Here is a 19,213-nt window from a genome sequence, read left to right on the forward strand (position 1 = left end):
ATTTACCTCCATCATGCATATGCAAAAAGACCCTAATAGGTTCATTAAATCTCAGCTAATGTCTGTAACACAATAATGATTGCAGTAATGATTAAAAAATATTTGGATAACAAGAAAACAGAAAGTCACGTGTTCGGCTTCTACTTTTTACCATTGGGTGGTACCTTTGGGTAGCATTTTATTGGGTGGAAGAGGAGGTGGAGTTTTCATCTGTTTGACATCCTGATCTCTAGCACCAGATAGGTTAAGAGAGCTATAATGGTGTAATATGACTGAATAATGGACTTCACTACTCCTTCAGCCAACTGTTATCATGCCCTGCTTTGAGACTTCCGAGTTTGATGACATGTGGTGACAATCCTCAATGTTTGACTAATCGGAGCAGAGTATGTGTGGTTATGGTTAACAAGATTTAATCAACAGTGTTTTCAGTGGGCAGGGATTTAGCTCATTTTCTATTGTACATATTTCTATTAAAAGAGAGTTTTGTACAACAGACGTCCACAATCAATTTAAGAGACACTTTAATTAACCACCATGAACTCAACAAACCACTTATGTCTAACATGGACAGCAGATGGTGCCACATTCACACATTTGCGTCACAGCTGACAGTTGACAAAAACAACAAAGGCAAAATTACAAAATTAGTTTAATGATATGAACAATTATAAATGGTGGTGGAAGAACACAACTACACAAACCAATAAATTAATCTCACTTATCTCACAAAAATTCTTATTTCAGCGTTCCTATGGGGACCGTGTCCTTCACCTCTGACGCATGTGTCAGCGAAGGTCGTTTGGTGGTGGCGTAGGAGGAGTACGAGGGCACAGAGGAGGTGGTACTAGAGGGCAGTCTGGGCAGGGTTGTGGTGGAGATGCTTGGTCCTGGTCTATCAGAAGGGCCGTAGGCCGGAGAAGAAGAGCGTCCTCTGGTGTGCAGACTGCTGCTGCTGCTGCTCTGCAGAGTCGAGCTGGATAACTTGGGACCACGAGTGAGAGAAGATGTAGAGGAGCTGGAGAGGGGCGAGGTCCTCATTCCATAGCCAAGGATTCCCGTGCTCATGAGGAACTCCCTGGAGCCGTAAGCCGGAGGAGTCATGCCACGGGAACCAGGTGGTCTCATGTTGTCAGTGGGAAGACTACGGCGACTGGGAATGTCGTAGATCCCCAAGTCTGGACCATATAGGCCCTGATGTCTGGCATGTAGTCGCAGGATCTTCTCCTGCTCCTCCACTTCCCGCCGCTCACGGATAGATGTCATGAGCGTTTTTGAGAGGTTGTCATAACGGGCAGCGGACTTCTGAGGGGTTAAGGTCTGTGAGCTAAGATTCTGTAGGCTGTCACAGAGACTGGGAGCGGGGACGTCTCGTCTTGAGAATCCTGGTGTGGTCAGGTCACGTGACACTTGAGAGGCTAAATCACGTGACATCAGACCAAAAGCAGGAGAAGGATCGCGTTGGATGAACGCTGCAAAGGAGGGCGAGGAATCCCTGGAGGTCAATCCCTGCAAAGAGGGCGAGGGGTCTCGAGGTTGAGGGGAATGTCTGTTAATACCCATGAAGACGGGGCTGTAGGCATGAGGAAGAGGACGCTGCACCACTGAGCCGTTTGCTCCCAGCGTCATGAAGTGAGAGTGGTAACTGACAGCTGGCACAGTTCTTGTTGAGTCCACAGGATTGAGGATGTTGTCGTATGAATTGTTGTGGCTCAGCAGCAGGTTGGGGGTCACTACACTGGCAGTGGGACTCGACCCCAAAGCGTCTAACAAAAGGGTGCGACTACCATTGCGGTGGTTGTGTTTTAGGGTCAGCGAGTGGCTGTTAACGGTCCGCGGGTTGAGCTGCAGGGAGCCAGACACAGGGGTGGCCTGCAGGGGAAGCTGTACACCTCTCGCAGGACTCTCAATGGACTCCCGGTGGAGGGAAAAGCCTCTGCCGCCGTTGGCTTGTTGCTCTGACGTCTTCAACAGCTGGAAGACATGAAGGGAACATTGGAACAACACTTCGGAAGATCTTATTTTATTATGGTCCCTCTGCCTTTTTGACTCCAATGCTGGGCTAGAGGGGGTATAGATTCTCATAAGAACGTACCTGCTCAGGAGGAATGGGCGAGGAACCTCGGGATATGGCCTCCAAGACGGGCCTCAGCTGGGGTACCGTTGGAATGGATACTGGAATGATGGCTTTGGTTTGATGCCCTGTTTCTGGAGATAAGATAACTTGGTCAGAATCAGATGACCCTATTCACCAGCTATTTGTTTATGATCTCTGTGATCAATTTAAATCATAGAAAAAAAACTTTTATTCTTCCCAAGTCAGTTTCATGGTGTGAGCATGTGAAATAACATTGGACAACTTATCTTCTTACTTACTTTTCATATTCATATTCATATTTATTCAGTGCAATTAATTTACCTCCATCATGCATATGCAAAAAGACCCTAATAGGTTCATTAAATCTCAACTAATGTCTGTAAGACATAATGATTAAATACATATTTCGATGAAAAAAAAAATGAAAGTCATCTCTACTTTTTAGCATTAACATTTACCATCTGTTGTGCTCCTCAGCAGCCCGTGATCAGGCTTGGGTGGTAGAGGAGGTGGAGTTTTCATCTGTTTGACATCCTGATCTCTAGCACCCCATAGAGAATTCTGAACGAGAAAAAATGTTACATCTCTTTATTTTCCACAAGCTGTGCTTGACATGGTTACTTTGTTGTGGAGTTTGTGGCTCACAATGCCGTTGTCTCTGGCCTTTGGCTGTCTGTCTGCTTCTGCCCTCAGGAACGGAGGCTGAACATGGATGACGCATTTCCTGTGAGGTCTTGCAGTGTATCTGACAATGAGTGAGGTAAAGATTCAAGTCTTCATCAGTCTTGATAATACAACTGCTGTATCACAGTTTGACGTCACAGTCTCTGTCTTTCTCCGGCTGTGTGTGTTTCAGAGTGAATGTGTGTGTGCTTGGATCTCTGTGTGTGTCTTTTAAATCAAATCTTTACTGTCTCTCTTCAACGTTTGTCCTACATTTTTTCCATTGGAACTCATTGTCATTGGCTGTAACCTGTAATTATCTTCTCTAGTATACTGTTAGTGACTTGAGATCACTTTGTTATTATTTCACACTTTAAATATAACAGAATTGTATCGGTAAACACAGAGAAAATAATATTAGTTAATATATCCGATTGGTTAAAAACATGATCGATAAAGTAAGGATGGGAAAAGGACAACTTACTTTGGCGAGATGGGACTACAAACAAGATACTCAAGGTTATTACAACAACCTCGTGAGAATGGGTTGGCCCCGCCCTGAAACTTGCCGGTCACCTGCAGAAACAAACATTTAAATGCTGCCATGTTATAAGCTGGTGAATGTAACTGCCTAGGGTACATTCCAGGTTGGGTAAATGTCCTTCAAAAGTTGAATAGAATTCAAAACTAACTTGTTCGTTGGTTGTTCGCCCTCTGGACACCAGGAAGAGATGGAATCCAGCCAGACCCAGGACTGGAAGCAGAAAAAGACCTGAAATACTAACCACCACCAAGCTGGAATAACCGTTGAGGAAAACTTCAATTTTGAGATGAAAACAGATTTAATATATTCCTTAAACATCATCATTACGATAAATGTCTCATTGAATGTGTTTCACATAATCTTGATGGATACGTGACAGCACAGTGCAGCTTCCACAAGTCGTCCAGGTGATGCAGGACATAAATGAGTCCAAAGGTGAAAACTGAGATCATGTGACCTGTCAGTGACAGCAGGAACAGGAAGAAGTAGCGGTAGTTTCTCCTACCGATGCAGTTGTTCACCCAGGGACAGTGGTGGTCAAATTCCTGCACAGATGACGGAAACAGGCATTCACATAAAATAGTGACGTCAGAGGTGTTTAAGTAGATTTAGTGACCTCAACACAGTGATCACAGACACTGCAGTGCGAGCAGCGTGGCGGTCTGTAGAAGTGACAGGAGGCACACCACTTCATCCGGATTTGGACTCCCTTTACATCTATGTTCTTGTACAGAGGCGCGCGAAATTCGTCCTCCTTGTCCTCGTCCTCGTTTGCTGGAGGAACAAGAAGGCCATGAGCTGCAGTGGGACCTCGGGAGATAGAATTTGAACTCTTCAATTATGTTCATTATAACATTATGAGTTATGTAATGTTAGTAATTTTCCATATTCATGATTCCTTCAATTGCGCATCATTCATATTCAACATAAACACATGATTGGTAGCAGTGGACTCGTTTGGACTCATTTGACTATGATTTGACTTAATTGACCTGTAGACACCAGAAAAATAATGTTTTACAAACAAATACATGTTTTTCTATCAAACTGTTGCTTTTGAAATGAAGATTATTATACATTTTGAAATCTCAAACTTCTTCAAATAAATGCTTTGTCACATATAAAAAATGACTGAGAGAATATGTATTTTAAAATTAAAAGTAGAAATCTAAAAGTAGTACAACAATATTGGTGAAAGAAATGTGAATATAGTATAATAAACACATTATTGCTGCCTATGATAAGGAATTTGGTTGTAGGGGTTATTATAAGTGGTAAATGGACACTTTTAAAGTGGTGCCATTCATTTCTTAACCCTGACATTTTTTCAGTGTCACAAAACAGCTATGTATTTATTTGTCTATATATGTGTAATAGTAGTGCATGCATATGTGTGCACAGCTTTGTGTGTGCATGTTTGATTGTTTATTTGTTTGTGCGTGTGTTTGTGTGTATACATGTGAGCGCAAATGTGTGTGTGTGTATGCATTTGTTCATGTGTAAATGTATCAATTGAGTCATGATGTCCTGGATGATTTGTCTGTTGACCTCAACTGAGTCTAATAAAAGAACATTGCAACGAAAGAGGGAGAAGTGTCACTAACAACCTGGTAAAAATCTCAAACGAGCAAATGAATATGGTCAGTGTAGAAGCTGAAAGTAAACGCAAACGTTGCTCACTGACCTACTGGGAGAACACCAGCATCCATAAAGGTTGCCATGGTGAAGTTGGCCAACACAAAGATGAAGAGGAGGGCGCAGCATGGCGGCACGGCTGGGCAGATGGTCACAGCCAGCCACGGACATCTGAAAGAACAAGAGACACCATACAGTAAGAAAAGCAACAACTAACCAATCCCAAATCAAAGACAACGAGAGTGCAACTGTCCGTCCCCCACTAATCATCATCTCATTTACCGGCTGGGAGCTTTGGATTGGGAAGAGTAATTGTGTCGTACATAATTGTGTTGTAAGCATGTATTAGTGTTAACCGGAGCTCCTCTGATTAGAAGGTGGGGGTCTGCCTGTACTGAAAGAGGCAATGCAGTACAGCTGGATGTGTCAGAGGGAGAATTTACGATCATTAAGCTGCACTTTTATTCAAACTGAATCCTCAATAACCTTTGAATTGGAGTTTACATTCAATTATACAAGAACCACTCAACACCTCGAAGGAACAAGAACTACCAATGTGTATAAGGCAAAAAAATAAGTCAAAGGAAACTATATAATGTCATGCACATTGGCTGTGTCATATATTTTACAACATTCATTTAGGTCTAAAAATGTTTTATTCCATAGAGGTTTGATATCAGTCCACCAAACAAATTAAAGCAACCAACAGTAATGTAAAATTTAGAGGGGTGCTAGCAAGCAGGTAATGGCTTAATTTTTGGAGCTCCCACTGATTTTACCTTTAAAATATATTTTCTGGCACCTGACATATTTTTTATAACAATTGCGAACACAATTCGCCGGAGGAACTGACATGCCTGGGCCTAGTAAGGCCTCGTCCTCAGGTACATTGCCCACCAAGAGCAGCAGCCCCTCTCAAATGGATGGTCAAGCTGATGACCTAAAAAATTGAAGGCCTCCCTTCTTGGTTTAGGCCTCCCTAAAAGCGGATATTACCAAGCTTATTCAGATGGAGCAGCAAATCGATGAAGAGTTTCATGGGATTAAAGCAGAACTGCAGGCCGCAAGGATGGAGGTGGCCAGTACTGCTGTATCTATCAAGTCTTGTTGGAACGACATAACATCACTTCAGAGGATGATGGATAAAGAGTTTCTGTTAGACAGATCGCACAGAGGAACGAAACCGAGGGAGAGTAGGAAGCGTCATGGTGGCGAATATGCACTATTGTCAAGACTGTATTAACATCTATCGGCGTGCAAGGAAATCTGGGCCTCTCAACTTCCGAGGCAATACTGTTTCCATCTTACCGGACTATCCTCAGAGTGTGGTGATGACACAGAGACACTGTTTAATTACTCAGAATATGCTCCGGCTCACACTAAAGCCAACATTCTGCCAGCAACTTAAACAATGGTTGATGTGGTGGTTAGCATATTGATTTTTTCTAATTAATATATACCTCCATCTGCTGGTAGCTTCTTTATATATAAAGTTCAACTTTTATTTGCTTCTTTCACCTTTTAACTTAGGAAAAGTGCCTAAAACTATTCTTTTTTATGTTCAGTGGGTTCTCAGTTTGCCAGGTTTAGTGTGTCTTTTCACAAGCCCAGTGATGTGTGTATTTATCTGTGAGGGTATAAGACTCTGCAGATCATAAAACATATTGTTTAAAAACAACTCATATGACTAACTTTTCTACATTGACTGGTGGCCTTGTAACATTTACAACTTGAAATTCACTGCACTCTATCACTGTTATTAGACCAAAGCGCAATAAGGAAAACATCTCAATCCAAATCTGCTGGCATGATTAAACACTTTCTGAGCACGTTGGAATATGTAAAATCTTGCGGTTTAGAAATCACACAACAAATCCCCTGTCCAAAACAGTTACTCTCGTATTGACTATTTTTCTGGATCAAAAACGTGTACCTCTTGTTAAAAATGTGACTATGAAGCAATTGTAATATCTTATCATGCCCTTTTGATTATGAAACAAAATTTCCCGGTCTCACAAGGGCCATGGACAGTGGTGGGCTGTCACGGCCAGCAAGGCCTTCTCTGCTGGCCTCAGAAAATAAATGTAATATTTTAATTTTTAAAAAAAGGTCCATTTTTATTTTATTTTTTATTATTGTTTATTTTTTATAAATAAGTATTAAATTATTCCTCATAATCTTTTCTCTTCAATTAATTTCTTTCCTCTTGCTTGTGCAAGTTGCGCACTGCTTCCAGGATTGTACATTCATGCGAGTGCATTCATCCAATCATATATGAGCAGCCGGTCATGTGTTACCCGAGGCCTTCAGTCGCTTCAGAGCTGGCCCTTGCCCATTGAAATCAACGGCAGCCGAAGGATTGTGTTAACCAATCAGATTCAAGTTGGCGACACAACGTGGAAGCTTCCAGCGTCATAGCTTCCATGACGATGAACGTGTTGAGCGCGTTGAACACGTGACATGTTTGTCAATTGGATAGCACTGAGACTCGTCACATGGAGCTGAAACAATGATTTGAGTTCATTTAACTGTTTGTTTTTCAACACACAATGGCTGAAGAGCTTTATCTGGTCGCGGATATACTTGCAAAGCCATTTTCAAGAAGGATATTTCAAGAAAAGCTAAGAAAGTTATGCTAGCTCTGAGACAAGTCTTTCACGAGTTTCAAAGGATTCATTTATTTCCTCCATGAATTACGTGAGTAAATGCATTTTTTCTAAATAATGTTGCGCATTATTAGACCAATAGTGGTGCTTAGGTGTGTGTTTGTCGCTGAAGCGCGTAGTGTGATAGTGTGTGTGGGGGGCGGGAGGGTGATGCAGAGCGTGTGTGGTGGCCATGGAAACCACACAGACTGTAGTGGGAGTGATATTTTGATATAATGCACTGATGTTCATTTGATGGTAAAAATTTAATTGACCTTCACAGGCTTTATGACGTACTAAACTTACACTTACAAACTCTTTATCAAAATATTACTCTAACCCACTAATTAAACAATCCCTTAAAATTTGGATACAGTCCAGGCGTTCTTCATTGATCAATGATTTGTCAATCTTTTCACCTATTGTGAAAAAGGTTAACCTTTTTTGACAATGGAGTGTTTAAGCTGTGAAATGCAAAGGGAATATGTTTCTTCAAAGATCTGTTGCCATAATCATGTTATTTCAACAACATCAACGAAAGTTTGATATACCAATGAACCATCTTTTTTAGATTCCTTGCGCATCATCATCTTCCTTTGCATGCTTCCCTTTATTACCTCCTGAAAATCTTGGTTTGATTTTGATAATAGATCCCTGTCAGAAAAATAATATTGGAAAAGTATACTCCCTTGTGAGCACACTTCATTAAATATTCATACGTCATCGATCTGTTAAGACATGTAGTGATTAGATCCAGTACATTTGTCTAAAGTTAAACTTGCAAAATTCAAACCAGACGTTGATCCCACCTGTGACCAATGTAAACACAATTTTTAAGTTCTCATACAACCTTCTGCAACAGTTGCCATATTTGGTGTCTCACAAGACATAATTTCTAAAAGGATAATAGCATTTAGCAAATGTATTCATTCATTCTTATTTTATTTCAGTAGAAATTCTCACACTCTCCAACTTTTACACATTTATTAAAAAATCTAATTCAAAATCTGCCTTTGGAAAACACTCAATATGCCACAAGGGGAAAGAAAGGCAACTTGTATAAGCTAAGCCAATATTGTTTGTTTCTGGAGAAAAGTGGCAACAATATCTAAATATATTTGTGAATGTTGTTATACAGTATGTTGCTCATTTTATTACTGTGTACATTGATTTGTTCTGAATTTGTTTGGGCTTCTAATTGTCTCATTGTTCCTTATTTGATTATTATTTCCATTACTTGTTTTATTTGTTTTTTCATATAAATGTATTTAGTGGTGGTTTGTGGGAGTTTGTGTAAAAAAGGAAATTTCATTTGTATTGATGAAAACATGTTTTTATCTTCATTCGATTATAAAAACACAAAAAAGTAAATGTTTGATCAGGCAGAGTCTAGAGTGATTTAGTATTACAGGGTTCCAGGAGTTCATGCTTTGATTCCCAAAATTGTTTTTTTTCTAGTTGTATGAACTGTAAGAGGTCAGACATCCATTGGGAGACATTGGCCGCATTTTCCAATGTAGCAATATTCATGTACCGTACTTTCCGCATCCGGGATTATAAGGCGCACCTTCAATGAATGGCCTATTTTAGAACTGTTTTAATAAATAAGGCGCATCCGTATTATAAGGCGCATAGAATAAAAAAAATACAGTCAAACGTTTAACTGGGGTTGCGTTACGCATCCACTAGATGAAGCTGTGCTAAAGGGAATGTCAACAAAAAAGTCAGATAAAGTGAAACTTTATTAAGCGTTCTGACAACTCCGTTCACTCCCATTGTAACGATGTTAAAATGATGTTTAAAAGGCAAAGACAAATGTTTAGTGCGAAGCAGTGAGGTTGAGCGCGTGTATGACAGCTAGAGTGCGCGTGTATGACATGTTGAACACGTGTGTATGACTGGTTGAGCGCGCTGCGGAGTGATTTTGAGTGTACAACAACCAAGACACACTCCCTCAAAATGGTGGCAGAAATCTCACTCCATAGATGTCCGCCATGATGTGACGTGCGTCGTAAATCCCACCCTGCGATGACGCAATGACGTAATCCCGCCCACGGTGTTTCAGCTCAGTCATGAAAGTGTTTGTAAACAAGTCACCCACCAGGTAATGTTCGTATATAAGGCGTTCCGGAATATAAGGCTTTACTTATAAAGTTTATAAAGTTCTCCCCCAACTTTAATTTTGAACATTATGATGTAATAATGGTCTTCACTCCTCCTCCAGCCAGCTGTAATCACGCCCCACTTTGATTGTACAATGAGTCGGTTTTTAATGTGGCTACTCCTAGAATTGGTGACAAAACTCAATGCTTGACCAATCACAGCAGAGCATGTGTGGTTATGATAAATAGTTAGCAAGTACGTAATTTGTATTTATATAGTGCTTTTCCAGACCAGGGTCACAAAGCGCTTAAACAATCAAAAACAATACTCAATAAAATATATACTTTAAAGGTCAAGATAATACTGAGAACAACACAGGAGTTCCATAAAATCAAGGAAAAGCCTGCACAAATAAAAGTGTCTTCAGATGTTTCTTGAAGGAGTCAGTAGACTCCATCAAGAAACATCTCAGTAGACTCCAACAAGTGCAAAGAGAGAGGAAGATCGTTCCAAAGCTTAGGAGCAACAGCCTGGAAGGATTTCTCTCCTCTGGTCCTGAACCGTGTGTGAGGAACCATCAGCAGATTCTGATCCATAAACATCAGAGCCCGAGCTCGGGTGTAAGGCTGGATCAGATCACTGATGTCAGGAGGAGCCTGACCATGAATAACTCTGAAAGTGAGAACAAGAATTTTAGATCCTGAAAGAAACTGGAAGCCAGTGAAGAGTTTTAAGCATCGGAGAAATGTGAGTTCTTCTACTTAAGCGGGTCAGAATTCTCGCTGCAGAGTTCTGAATCAACTGCAGGCGAGACAGCTCCTTCTTGTTAAGACACGAAAACAAACTGTTGCAATAGTCCAGGCGAGAAGACACAAACGCGTGGATTACAAGCTCCAGATCATGTTGTGGCAACATTTTCCTAAATTTAGAGATTTTTCTCAGTTGAAGGAAACAGTTTCTGGTCAGTTTTTTACAGTGTTGAACTAGAGACATGTCTTTGGCAAATACAACACCCAGGTTTCTGAGGCTCAGTTTGACAGACTGACCCAAGTCACCCAAGTACTGACTCAACCCTGGAATCTTATCATCAGGAGCAATAACCAGAGTTTCAGTTTTGTCCACATTTAGCTGCAAAGTGTTTTCACTCAGCCATTGTTTGATTTCTAGCAAACAATTGACTAAGCTGTTCAGCCTCTGGGGCTCAGTTGGATCAGAAGAGCAGTAGAGCTGGATGTCATCAGAAAAAATGTGATAAAAAAAAACATCAGGAAATCTCTGAATGATTTTACCCAGGGGAATCAAGTACAGCAAAAACAATAAAGGACCCAGAACCGAACCTTGAGGGACTCCACACAACAGATCCGTCGATTCAGACCTCATTTGATTGGCAGATACACGAAAACTACACCCAGAAAGGTATGACGAGAACCACTGTAACACAGAGCCAGACAGTCCCACTTCATCCCTCAGTCTTCTCAGCAGGATCTGGTGATCAACTGTTTGATCAAATGAGATTTAATCTCCAGAAAACATAATCTTGTTGTCACCATTGTTATCATCACCATCAAGTCGTCATCATCACCATCATATTTAACATTAAATAGAAAAAAACATAATATTTATCAACGTGAACTGTCACAACTATCTACGATTGCATAGAGGAGAAGAGTCACTTTGAGAAGTGTTTTTCACACGGTTGTGTGCGTGTTGTAATATATATTTATATATTACACTAGGTCTTGGCTGCACGCTCTTGAGTGTTTAGTATTCCACAATGGAGGCAGAAATGGTCCGTAATCCAGAGTTGATAATCCAGGGATTACTGGGTTTGCAGCTGGCATGGCATCAACGAAGGGAACCCCTCCCCCACGACCTCAAACCAGCTGGGGGGTTTTGGGATTTGAACCTGCACCAGGATCAGATGCTGCACAAGATGGACAACTCTGGATTTTTTATTTGCAGATTTAGATTAAACGATTTAATCCTCATTAATATTTATTTTATTATTTGTTCAACAAATAAGACTGAACAACACGTCCATTCTTTCAGTTGTTGGTGCAGCGCTCCTGCAGGATATAGGTTAACCACGTGATGCCAAATTTAATCCAGAGAATCTTTTCTCTGTCCTTCTACCTCTGCAAACTGATTAAAACCGCTCTCCTCCTAATCTCACACAGTAGAGATATAATCACATATCCACCACAGTTCTGGCTAAGACTCTTCATCTTGCTTTTTTTTTACTCGATTCTGACTCGTTATTTATGTGCACATACACGTTGGTTTATTCTGGTTTCTTTTCTTTCGGACGAGTAAGATTTAACATTTTAAATTGAGATTCGGAATCTTATGCATCCAAAAGAAAGAGAAGCTATCTTGTGACAAAGCTTGTAAGTTAGTAAGTTAAGTTAGTTGCTTGAGTTAGTTAAGAAACTAAGGATTGTGTATCATTTATCCTGGAAGACTTATTAGGAGGGACCTTGGACTTATAACAGCAGCAGTTTGTTCAATTTCTGTCTCTCGGAGAGACGGTGAGCACAAGTACTAGGGTTTTGTAGAAGTACACACAGGGCCTTACTGCTTGTGCTTGACTGTACTTGACTGACATGTGCTTGTATATGAATACTTAGAATCTTGGGCTTAACCACTAGATTAGACACCTGGTCAACAAATGTGAAGCAAAAACATCCACTAATGTAAATGATCTGGATATGATATTAATTAAAAAGGTCTTATCTAGTATCGTTTCCCCGCTCACTTACATTTTCAATCTCTCATTCCAAACTGGGACATTTCCCACCACAATGAAAGTTATGCCACTCTTCAAAAATTGAGATGTACATGAATTTACAAATTACAGACCGATTTCAATACTGCCACGAATGTAAAAAATACTGGAGAGGCTATTCAACAACAGGCTAGATGATTTCATCAACAAACACAAATAACTTTATGACCGCCAGTATGGATTCAGAAGGAATCACTTGACTGAAAACTGAATCTGTGGAAATTATAACTAACGCTATCGTCCAAAAATAATTCATAGACCTGAAAAAAACATTTGACACCATTAACCACCATTAAACATGATATTTTATTAGCTAAACCATACAGATACGGCATTAGAGGGTAGTTCTGGATTGGGTCAAGAGCTTCTTACACAAGCGATCTAAATATGTTAATAGGTGACAATACATCGACCTGCTTAGACATAGTCTGTGGTTCAGGGTTCAGTTCTGGGACCAAAACTTATGTTTATACTATACATAAATGATATATGTAAAGTCTCAAATATTCTGAAATGAATACTATTTGCGGATGATACAAATATTTTCTGTTCCAGGAGTACATTGAACCAACTCCTGGAAACAGTTATTCAGGAAATGGCTAAGCTTCATGTGTGGTTCAATATAATGTAGCGAGCTTCAGTGAGCGTCAGGCAAAGAGAACAAGGGTGTCTTTTCCACACTGCCACAGACAGGTGCCTTTTATTTAACAGAGCCCGTACAGGCTTGAGTAACATGTAAAACATGGTGAGAGAGACTAATTCTCCCACACCTCTCACTCATGGTGCCGAACTTGAGGACCCATAATGCACCAGTCGCTACATAGCCCCCACCTGAGGGGTCAGTCGTCCCAGACAACCCCAACATCTAGCACAAAGTCTCTAAACCTCCAAGGCCGCCGATGCTGTCGGGTAGGCCGTCTAGGTGCGACAGGTGTAGATGGCGAGTAAGGGTCCATGGGGCTCAAGGTGCCGTCTTTAGGAACATCACAACCGGCTGGGGAAGGACTCAGGGGACGGTATGGAGAAAGTCTGTCCTGGTGCAGTACCACCATATGTCTTCTGTTTGGCAGCCGCACCCGATACACCACTTCAGACAAGCGGTCAATTACTTCACCAGGTCCTTGCCAGTGACTGCGGAGCTTAGGGGAAACTCCCTTTTTGCGGACCGGACAGTAAACCCACACCTTGTCTCCCGGCTCAAAGGCACGCCCTCGACAGCGTGTATCATAGGTCCTCTTTTGCCGGGCGCCAGCACTGTCTTGAGACTGCCGACTGTAGTCGTGTACCACCTGTAGTCGGCCCTTCCCAGTCTGCGGAAGTAATCCATCTCCTTTCCTCCAGGAATCTCAGGTTCTGGCGGGGCACCAAATACCAAATCCACTGGTGTCCACAGCTCTCTCCCGAACATCAGAGCAGCAGGAGTGCATTGGCTGGATTCCTGCACAGCAGATCGGTATGACCACAGAACCAGGGGTAGGTGACGATCCCAGTCCTTTTGATGTTCACTCGTCAAGATAGCAAGCTGAGTGGCAAGAGTGCGATTAAATCGCTCCACCAAACCGTCGCTCTGTGGGTGGAGCGGCGTGGTCCTTGTCTTCCTCACCCCCAGCCGTCTGCAGACCTCCTGGAACACCCGGGACTCAAAGTTTCGCCCCTGGTCACTGTGGAGCTCGTCAGGAACTCCAAACCGAGAGAACATCTCGTCCACCAACTTCTCTGCTGTTGTGATGGCACTTTGATCTGGTACTGCGTATGCCTCTGGCCACTTGGTGAAATAATCCATAGCCACTAAGACATAGCGATTGCCAGAGTCTGACACCGGAAAGGGACCAAGAATGTCCACTCCAACTCTCTCCATCGGAGCCCCCACCAAGTACTGTTGGAGTGGGGCATGGGACCGCTGTGTTGGCCCCTTCTGGGCAGTGCAGGCATCACAGCAGTGGACATACAGCTCCACATCTCGTCTGCATCCTGGCCAGTAGAACCGGCTCCGAAGGCGATGTAGGGTCTTTGTATTTCCATAGTGTCCTGCCCCCACCGAGCCGTGGACATGCTGAAGAACTTTGGGCCGGAGAGCCTTGGGCACCATGAGCTGCAGGAGATCTCTTCCTCCCCCTGGTGCTTGCCACCGCCGGTACATCACACCAGTGTGGACCTCGAAGTTGCCCCATTGGGAGTGGTATGCCTTCACCTCGGGTCCTAAAGCCGACACCTCCGACCAGCTTGGACGTTGTCCGGCTTTCAACCAACCCTTCACCGACGCCAAGGTTGCGTCAGCGGCCTGTTGTTGCTTCAGCTCTGGAGGTGTAAGTTCCAACCCATCCTCTTCCCCGCTGCTGGCGCGCACCGATATCACCCTTTGTGCCACATGGTCCCGTTCTTCCTGTCGGCAACAGTATCGACACTCAGCTTCAGCACAGGGGCGACGTGAGAGGGCATCAGCATTTCCGTGGAGCTTTCCTGCCCGGTGCTTGATCTCAAAGTCAAAACCTTGGAGCGTTTCCAGCCATCGAGCCACTTGACCTTCAGGGTTCTTGAAACTCAAGAGCCAGGTGAGCGAAGCATGGTCAGTTCGAAGAAGGAAGTGATTACCTTGCAAGTATGGCCGGAATTGACGCAGGGCCAGGACCACGGCCAGCAGCTCACGACGGGTGACGCAGTAATTCTTCTCCTCCTTGCTAAGTGCCCGGCTGAAATAGGCCACAGCTCGTTCTCCATCTTCCCCTTGCTGTGAAAGGACAGCCCCAACGCCAACATTACTGGCATCCGTGTCCACAATGAAGGGCCGCTGCCCATCAGGATATGCCAATACGGGAGCTTCAGTGAGGGAAGTCTTGAGCTGAGTAAAGGCAGCGGAACAGTCAGCATCCCAGTTGAATGTTTTGCCCTTATCTGTGAGACGATGGAGTGGGCTGGCGTCGGTAGTACGAAGCCAGACCCAAGAAGCTTCGCAACTGGCTGACATTTGCAGGGGTAGGCCAATCACGAACTGCAGCTATCTTTTCTGGGTTGGTGGCGACCCCACGAGTACTGACAATGTGGCCAAGGAACTCAGTCTCTCTGGTCAGCAGATGACACTTTGCAGGGTTCAACCGTAACCCAGCCTGACGTATAGCCGTGAAAACCTCACCTAGGTTAGCCAGGGCTCCGTCGAAGTCAGCGGCATGCACCAGCAGATCATCTAGGTACACCACACAGCGGTCACGGGGCACGTTAGCCAGAACTCTCTCCATCAGTCGCTCGAACGTAGCAGGTGCATTGCAGAGTCCAAAAGGCATAACCCTGAATTGCCACAGTCCTTGTCCAATGGTGAAGGCTGTCTTTGGTCTTGCCTCCGGGGCCAATTCCACCTGCCAGTATCCACTGCGGAGGTCAAGGGAGCTGAACCAACTGGACCGAGCAATGTTGTCAAGTGCATCATCAATGCGAGGAAGAGGATACGAGTCTTTCTTGGTGACTGCATTCAGGCGCCGATAGTCCACGCAGAACCTCCAAGTACCGTTCTTCTTCTTGACCAAGACAACGGGGGCAATCTGATGGTTCAATTACTCCAGCATTGTACATCTCCTGGATCTTTTCAACTGCGACCTTCCGCTTGGAGAGGGCTAACCGATGGGGGCGTAGACGTATGGGTTGAGCGTTACCAGTCTCAATAGTGTGCTGGACAAGTCCAGTCTGCCTACAGTCCTCATCCCTGGCAACAAAAATGTCTTTATACTCGTCAAGCAGACATTTCAACTGCTGGCCTTGCTGAGGTTCCATGCCGTCACTACTGCGCTGCCAAAGTTGGTGGATGGCTTCCGCAGTCTCTGCAGAGGAAGAAGCTGGTAGGGTTCGTGCTAATGCCGGTTGTGGAGCACAAGATCTTGGCATCTCTTGAACTGCTGCTGTCATCCTACGATGATCAGGCTGTGCCTTCTCCTCCCTACTAGACTTGAGCTCCACTTTTTCCTTGCCCAGGATTATGGTCTTTCCTACTACGTCGACTTGAGCTTCCCAGCGACTCAACAGGTCCAGCCCAATGATACACGGATCATGGATGTTGGCAAGCCAAAACTCATGCTCCAACACTTGGTCTCCCGCTCGAACTGTCACCATCTTTTTCCCTAAAATGTTAAACTTTTCTCCAGTTACTGACATCAATTTGGTGTTGGTTGGGGCCCACATTTCGGAAACTCGGCTATTGGCCTCAAGGAGGGTGCCTGGACGGACCAAAGAGATGGTGGACCCAGTGTCCACCAAGGCTTGACATGGCTGACCATCCAGTTGGCAGTACAGGTACAATCCTTGTGTATGTCCACAACGTCCAACCAATGTCCATCTGCCTTGGAGGGAAAGTGGATTTTGGAGTGGGCGGTCCCTCATAGCGCCACTCCACTGCAGTTTCCCACCACCCTGGTAATAGGGGTCGGAGCAGGGCAATCTCTTGCGAAGTGGCCGAGCTGGTCACACCGAAGGCATCGATCTGTCGGACGGGGTCGTCGTCTGGATCGTGGCGGCACTGAGGACAGGCGGACCTCCTCAACATCTTCATCATAGTCCAACATCCTGACCTGCGCCTGTGGACCAGGAGCCCTTGATGGTGTATGTTGAGCAGCGAAGATCCCTTGTGCTCGTTCAGCTTCCCTCAGTGCCTCGGTTAGGGACGGCGGCATGGAGAGACGAACATGCTGTCGTAGTTTTTCTGGTGCCAGCCCTCGTAGAAAAGCGTGGAGTGCTAGTTCTCCTTGGGATGTAGCATTGAAATGCGGATAGCCTTGCCGGGCATACTGCTGCACGTCAGCGGCGAAGGTGCCCAAATTCTCCCCTTCTTGTAGATGGCGACTAGTCAGCTGCTCTCTGCTCTGGTCGGCATGACACGGCTGGCCAAACCGTCTCTGAAGTGCGGTGGTCAGGTTATGGAAGTCGATGGTTTCCACTGGGGCTAGGTCTAGAAGCACTTGTGTCGCCTTTCCTTCCAAAGCCAGAGCCAAATGGGTCACAGCTTCAGCATTGCTCCACCCATTATGCCGCATTGTTAGTTGCACCTGTGCCAGGTATTGCGCAAGTGGTACCAGTCCATTGTACTTGGGCAGCTTAACCGTTGGCTTGTGTGGAGGTGTACTCATCTGTATCCTTGTGTCCGGGCCATCATCTGCATGCAGTCTTGTTCTTTCCGCCAACAGGTGACACTTGCCAGGCTGCTCCTCTGCTCCAACCCACTCTTCTGGTGGTAGAGAATGCCGATCCAATCTTCGATCCGCTGGTGGCCAGGTCCTCCCTACCCCCAGGGGGCAGTGCGCAGGCGGCTCCTCTGCTCCAAACCGCTCTTCTGGTGGTAGAGAATGCCGATCCAACCTTCGAGCCGCCGGTGGCCAGGCCAGGTCCTCCCTACCCCCAGGGGGCAGTGCACAGGCGGCTCCTCTTCTCCGGTCTTCTTTTCCAGTAGAGGGCGATGTTCCCGTATGGCACTTGCTCCATCAGGTCTGTCTTTCATCAGAAGCCGGGCTCCTCCAGCCACCAGGGGGCGATCGGTAGTCATCTTTGGCGTTGCTCTATTCTCCATCAGTGGAGGGCGGTGTTGGCGCTGGAGCCCAAGATTTAGCTCAATTGCTCGCTCAACTTCGTAGATTTCTAGACAGGCTTGAGTAACATGTAAAACATGGTGAGAGAGACTAATTCTCCCACACCTCTCACTCATGGTGCCGAACTTGAGGACCCATAATGCACCAGTCGCTACAATAAATTATTATCACTAAATCTAGTGAAAACTAAATATATGCTATACGGGAAAAAAAGGATGCTACGAAAGTGTCAACATTCAAGTAAACACATTGAAAGGGTCTGTGAAAATAAAGTACTGGGAGTTATAATAGATGACATGCTAAATTGGAAGCCACACATCAGACACTTAAAAAGTAAGTTGGCCAGAAGCGTCTCCATATTATGGAAGGCTCAGAAAATAGGAAATCAAAAAGCACTCCATATTTTGTATTGCGCACTAATCTCTCCACACCTCCAATACTGCGCTGAGATCAGGGGTAATACATACAAGTGTTCCATACACTCCTTGCTAATACTTCAAAAAAGAGCTTTGAGAATCTTACATTATGCCAGCTACACAAATCACACAAATCAGTTATATATCAAATCCAACATCCTTAAACTACATGACTTGATAAATTATTGCACTTTACTAATGATGTACAAGGCAGCAAACAAAAGCCTCCCTCGTAACATGCAAAGGACCTTTCATGACGCGACAAAAAATAAACAGAATCTTAGAGGAAGTATGAATTCAGACAGAAAGCAACAAGGAACCTTAAAATCTTTTTTCATATCGGTCACAGGTGTTAAACAATGGAAACCACTAAAAAAAGATAACAAACACCCAGCTACACTAAAGGTCTTCAAGAAAAAGTTTATAAATTTAACCATTGAAAGGTAAAAAAAAGATTATGAAGCAGCTCAATGCGGCGCAGTCTAGACATGTTAATCTGGTCCTTTCACATGCATCAAGCAACATTATCATAACATTGGAACACATCTCATCACCTCCTGCTCCATGAACTCATTCATTTACATCAGGGGTGTCAAACCGGTCCAGTAAAGGGCCAGGGTGGTGTCGGCTTAACAAGCAACACCTGACTGACAATTAATTGATTACTGTCTTCAGACGCCTGATTGATTAACTCATGTGTGCTTGACTGGTTGGAACAAAAACCTACACCACCCTGGCCCTTTACTGGACCGGTTTGACA

General features: G+C 44.1%; 1 protein-coding gene across 1 annotated transcript in view; it reads right to left on the reverse strand.

The window, feature by feature from the left end:
* Window positions 1-703: 703 nt before the first annotated feature.
* LOC148080487 (palmitoyltransferase ZDHHC8B-like) overlaps window positions 704-19,213 on the reverse strand; it is a 34,419-nt gene continuing 15,909 nt past the window's right edge. Inside the window, exons 2-10 of the mRNA XM_087792209.1 lie at window positions 4,990-5,111; window positions 3,922-4,079; window positions 3,678-3,850; window positions 3,454-3,556; window positions 3,246-3,337; window positions 2,720-2,843; window positions 2,557-2,659; window positions 2,096-2,208; window positions 704-1,974 (exon numbers count right to left, since the gene is read on the reverse strand). Coding sequence (XP_087648335.1) covers window positions 739-1,974; window positions 2,096-2,208; window positions 2,557-2,659; window positions 2,720-2,843; window positions 3,246-3,337; window positions 3,454-3,556; window positions 3,678-3,850; window positions 3,922-4,079; window positions 4,990-5,111 — 2,224 coding nt within the window. The 3' untranslated portion in view covers window positions 704-738. The remainder of the gene's footprint in view (window positions 1,975-2,095; window positions 2,209-2,556; window positions 2,660-2,719; window positions 2,844-3,245; window positions 3,338-3,453; window positions 3,557-3,677; window positions 3,851-3,921; window positions 4,080-4,989; window positions 5,112-19,213) is intronic.

Source organism: Callionymus lyra, chromosome 5, assembly GCF_982586985.1.
Source record: "Callionymus lyra chromosome 5, fCalLyr1.hap1.1, whole genome shotgun sequence".
Taxonomy (NCBI): Eukaryota; Metazoa; Chordata; class Actinopteri; order Syngnathiformes; family Callionymidae; genus Callionymus; species Callionymus lyra.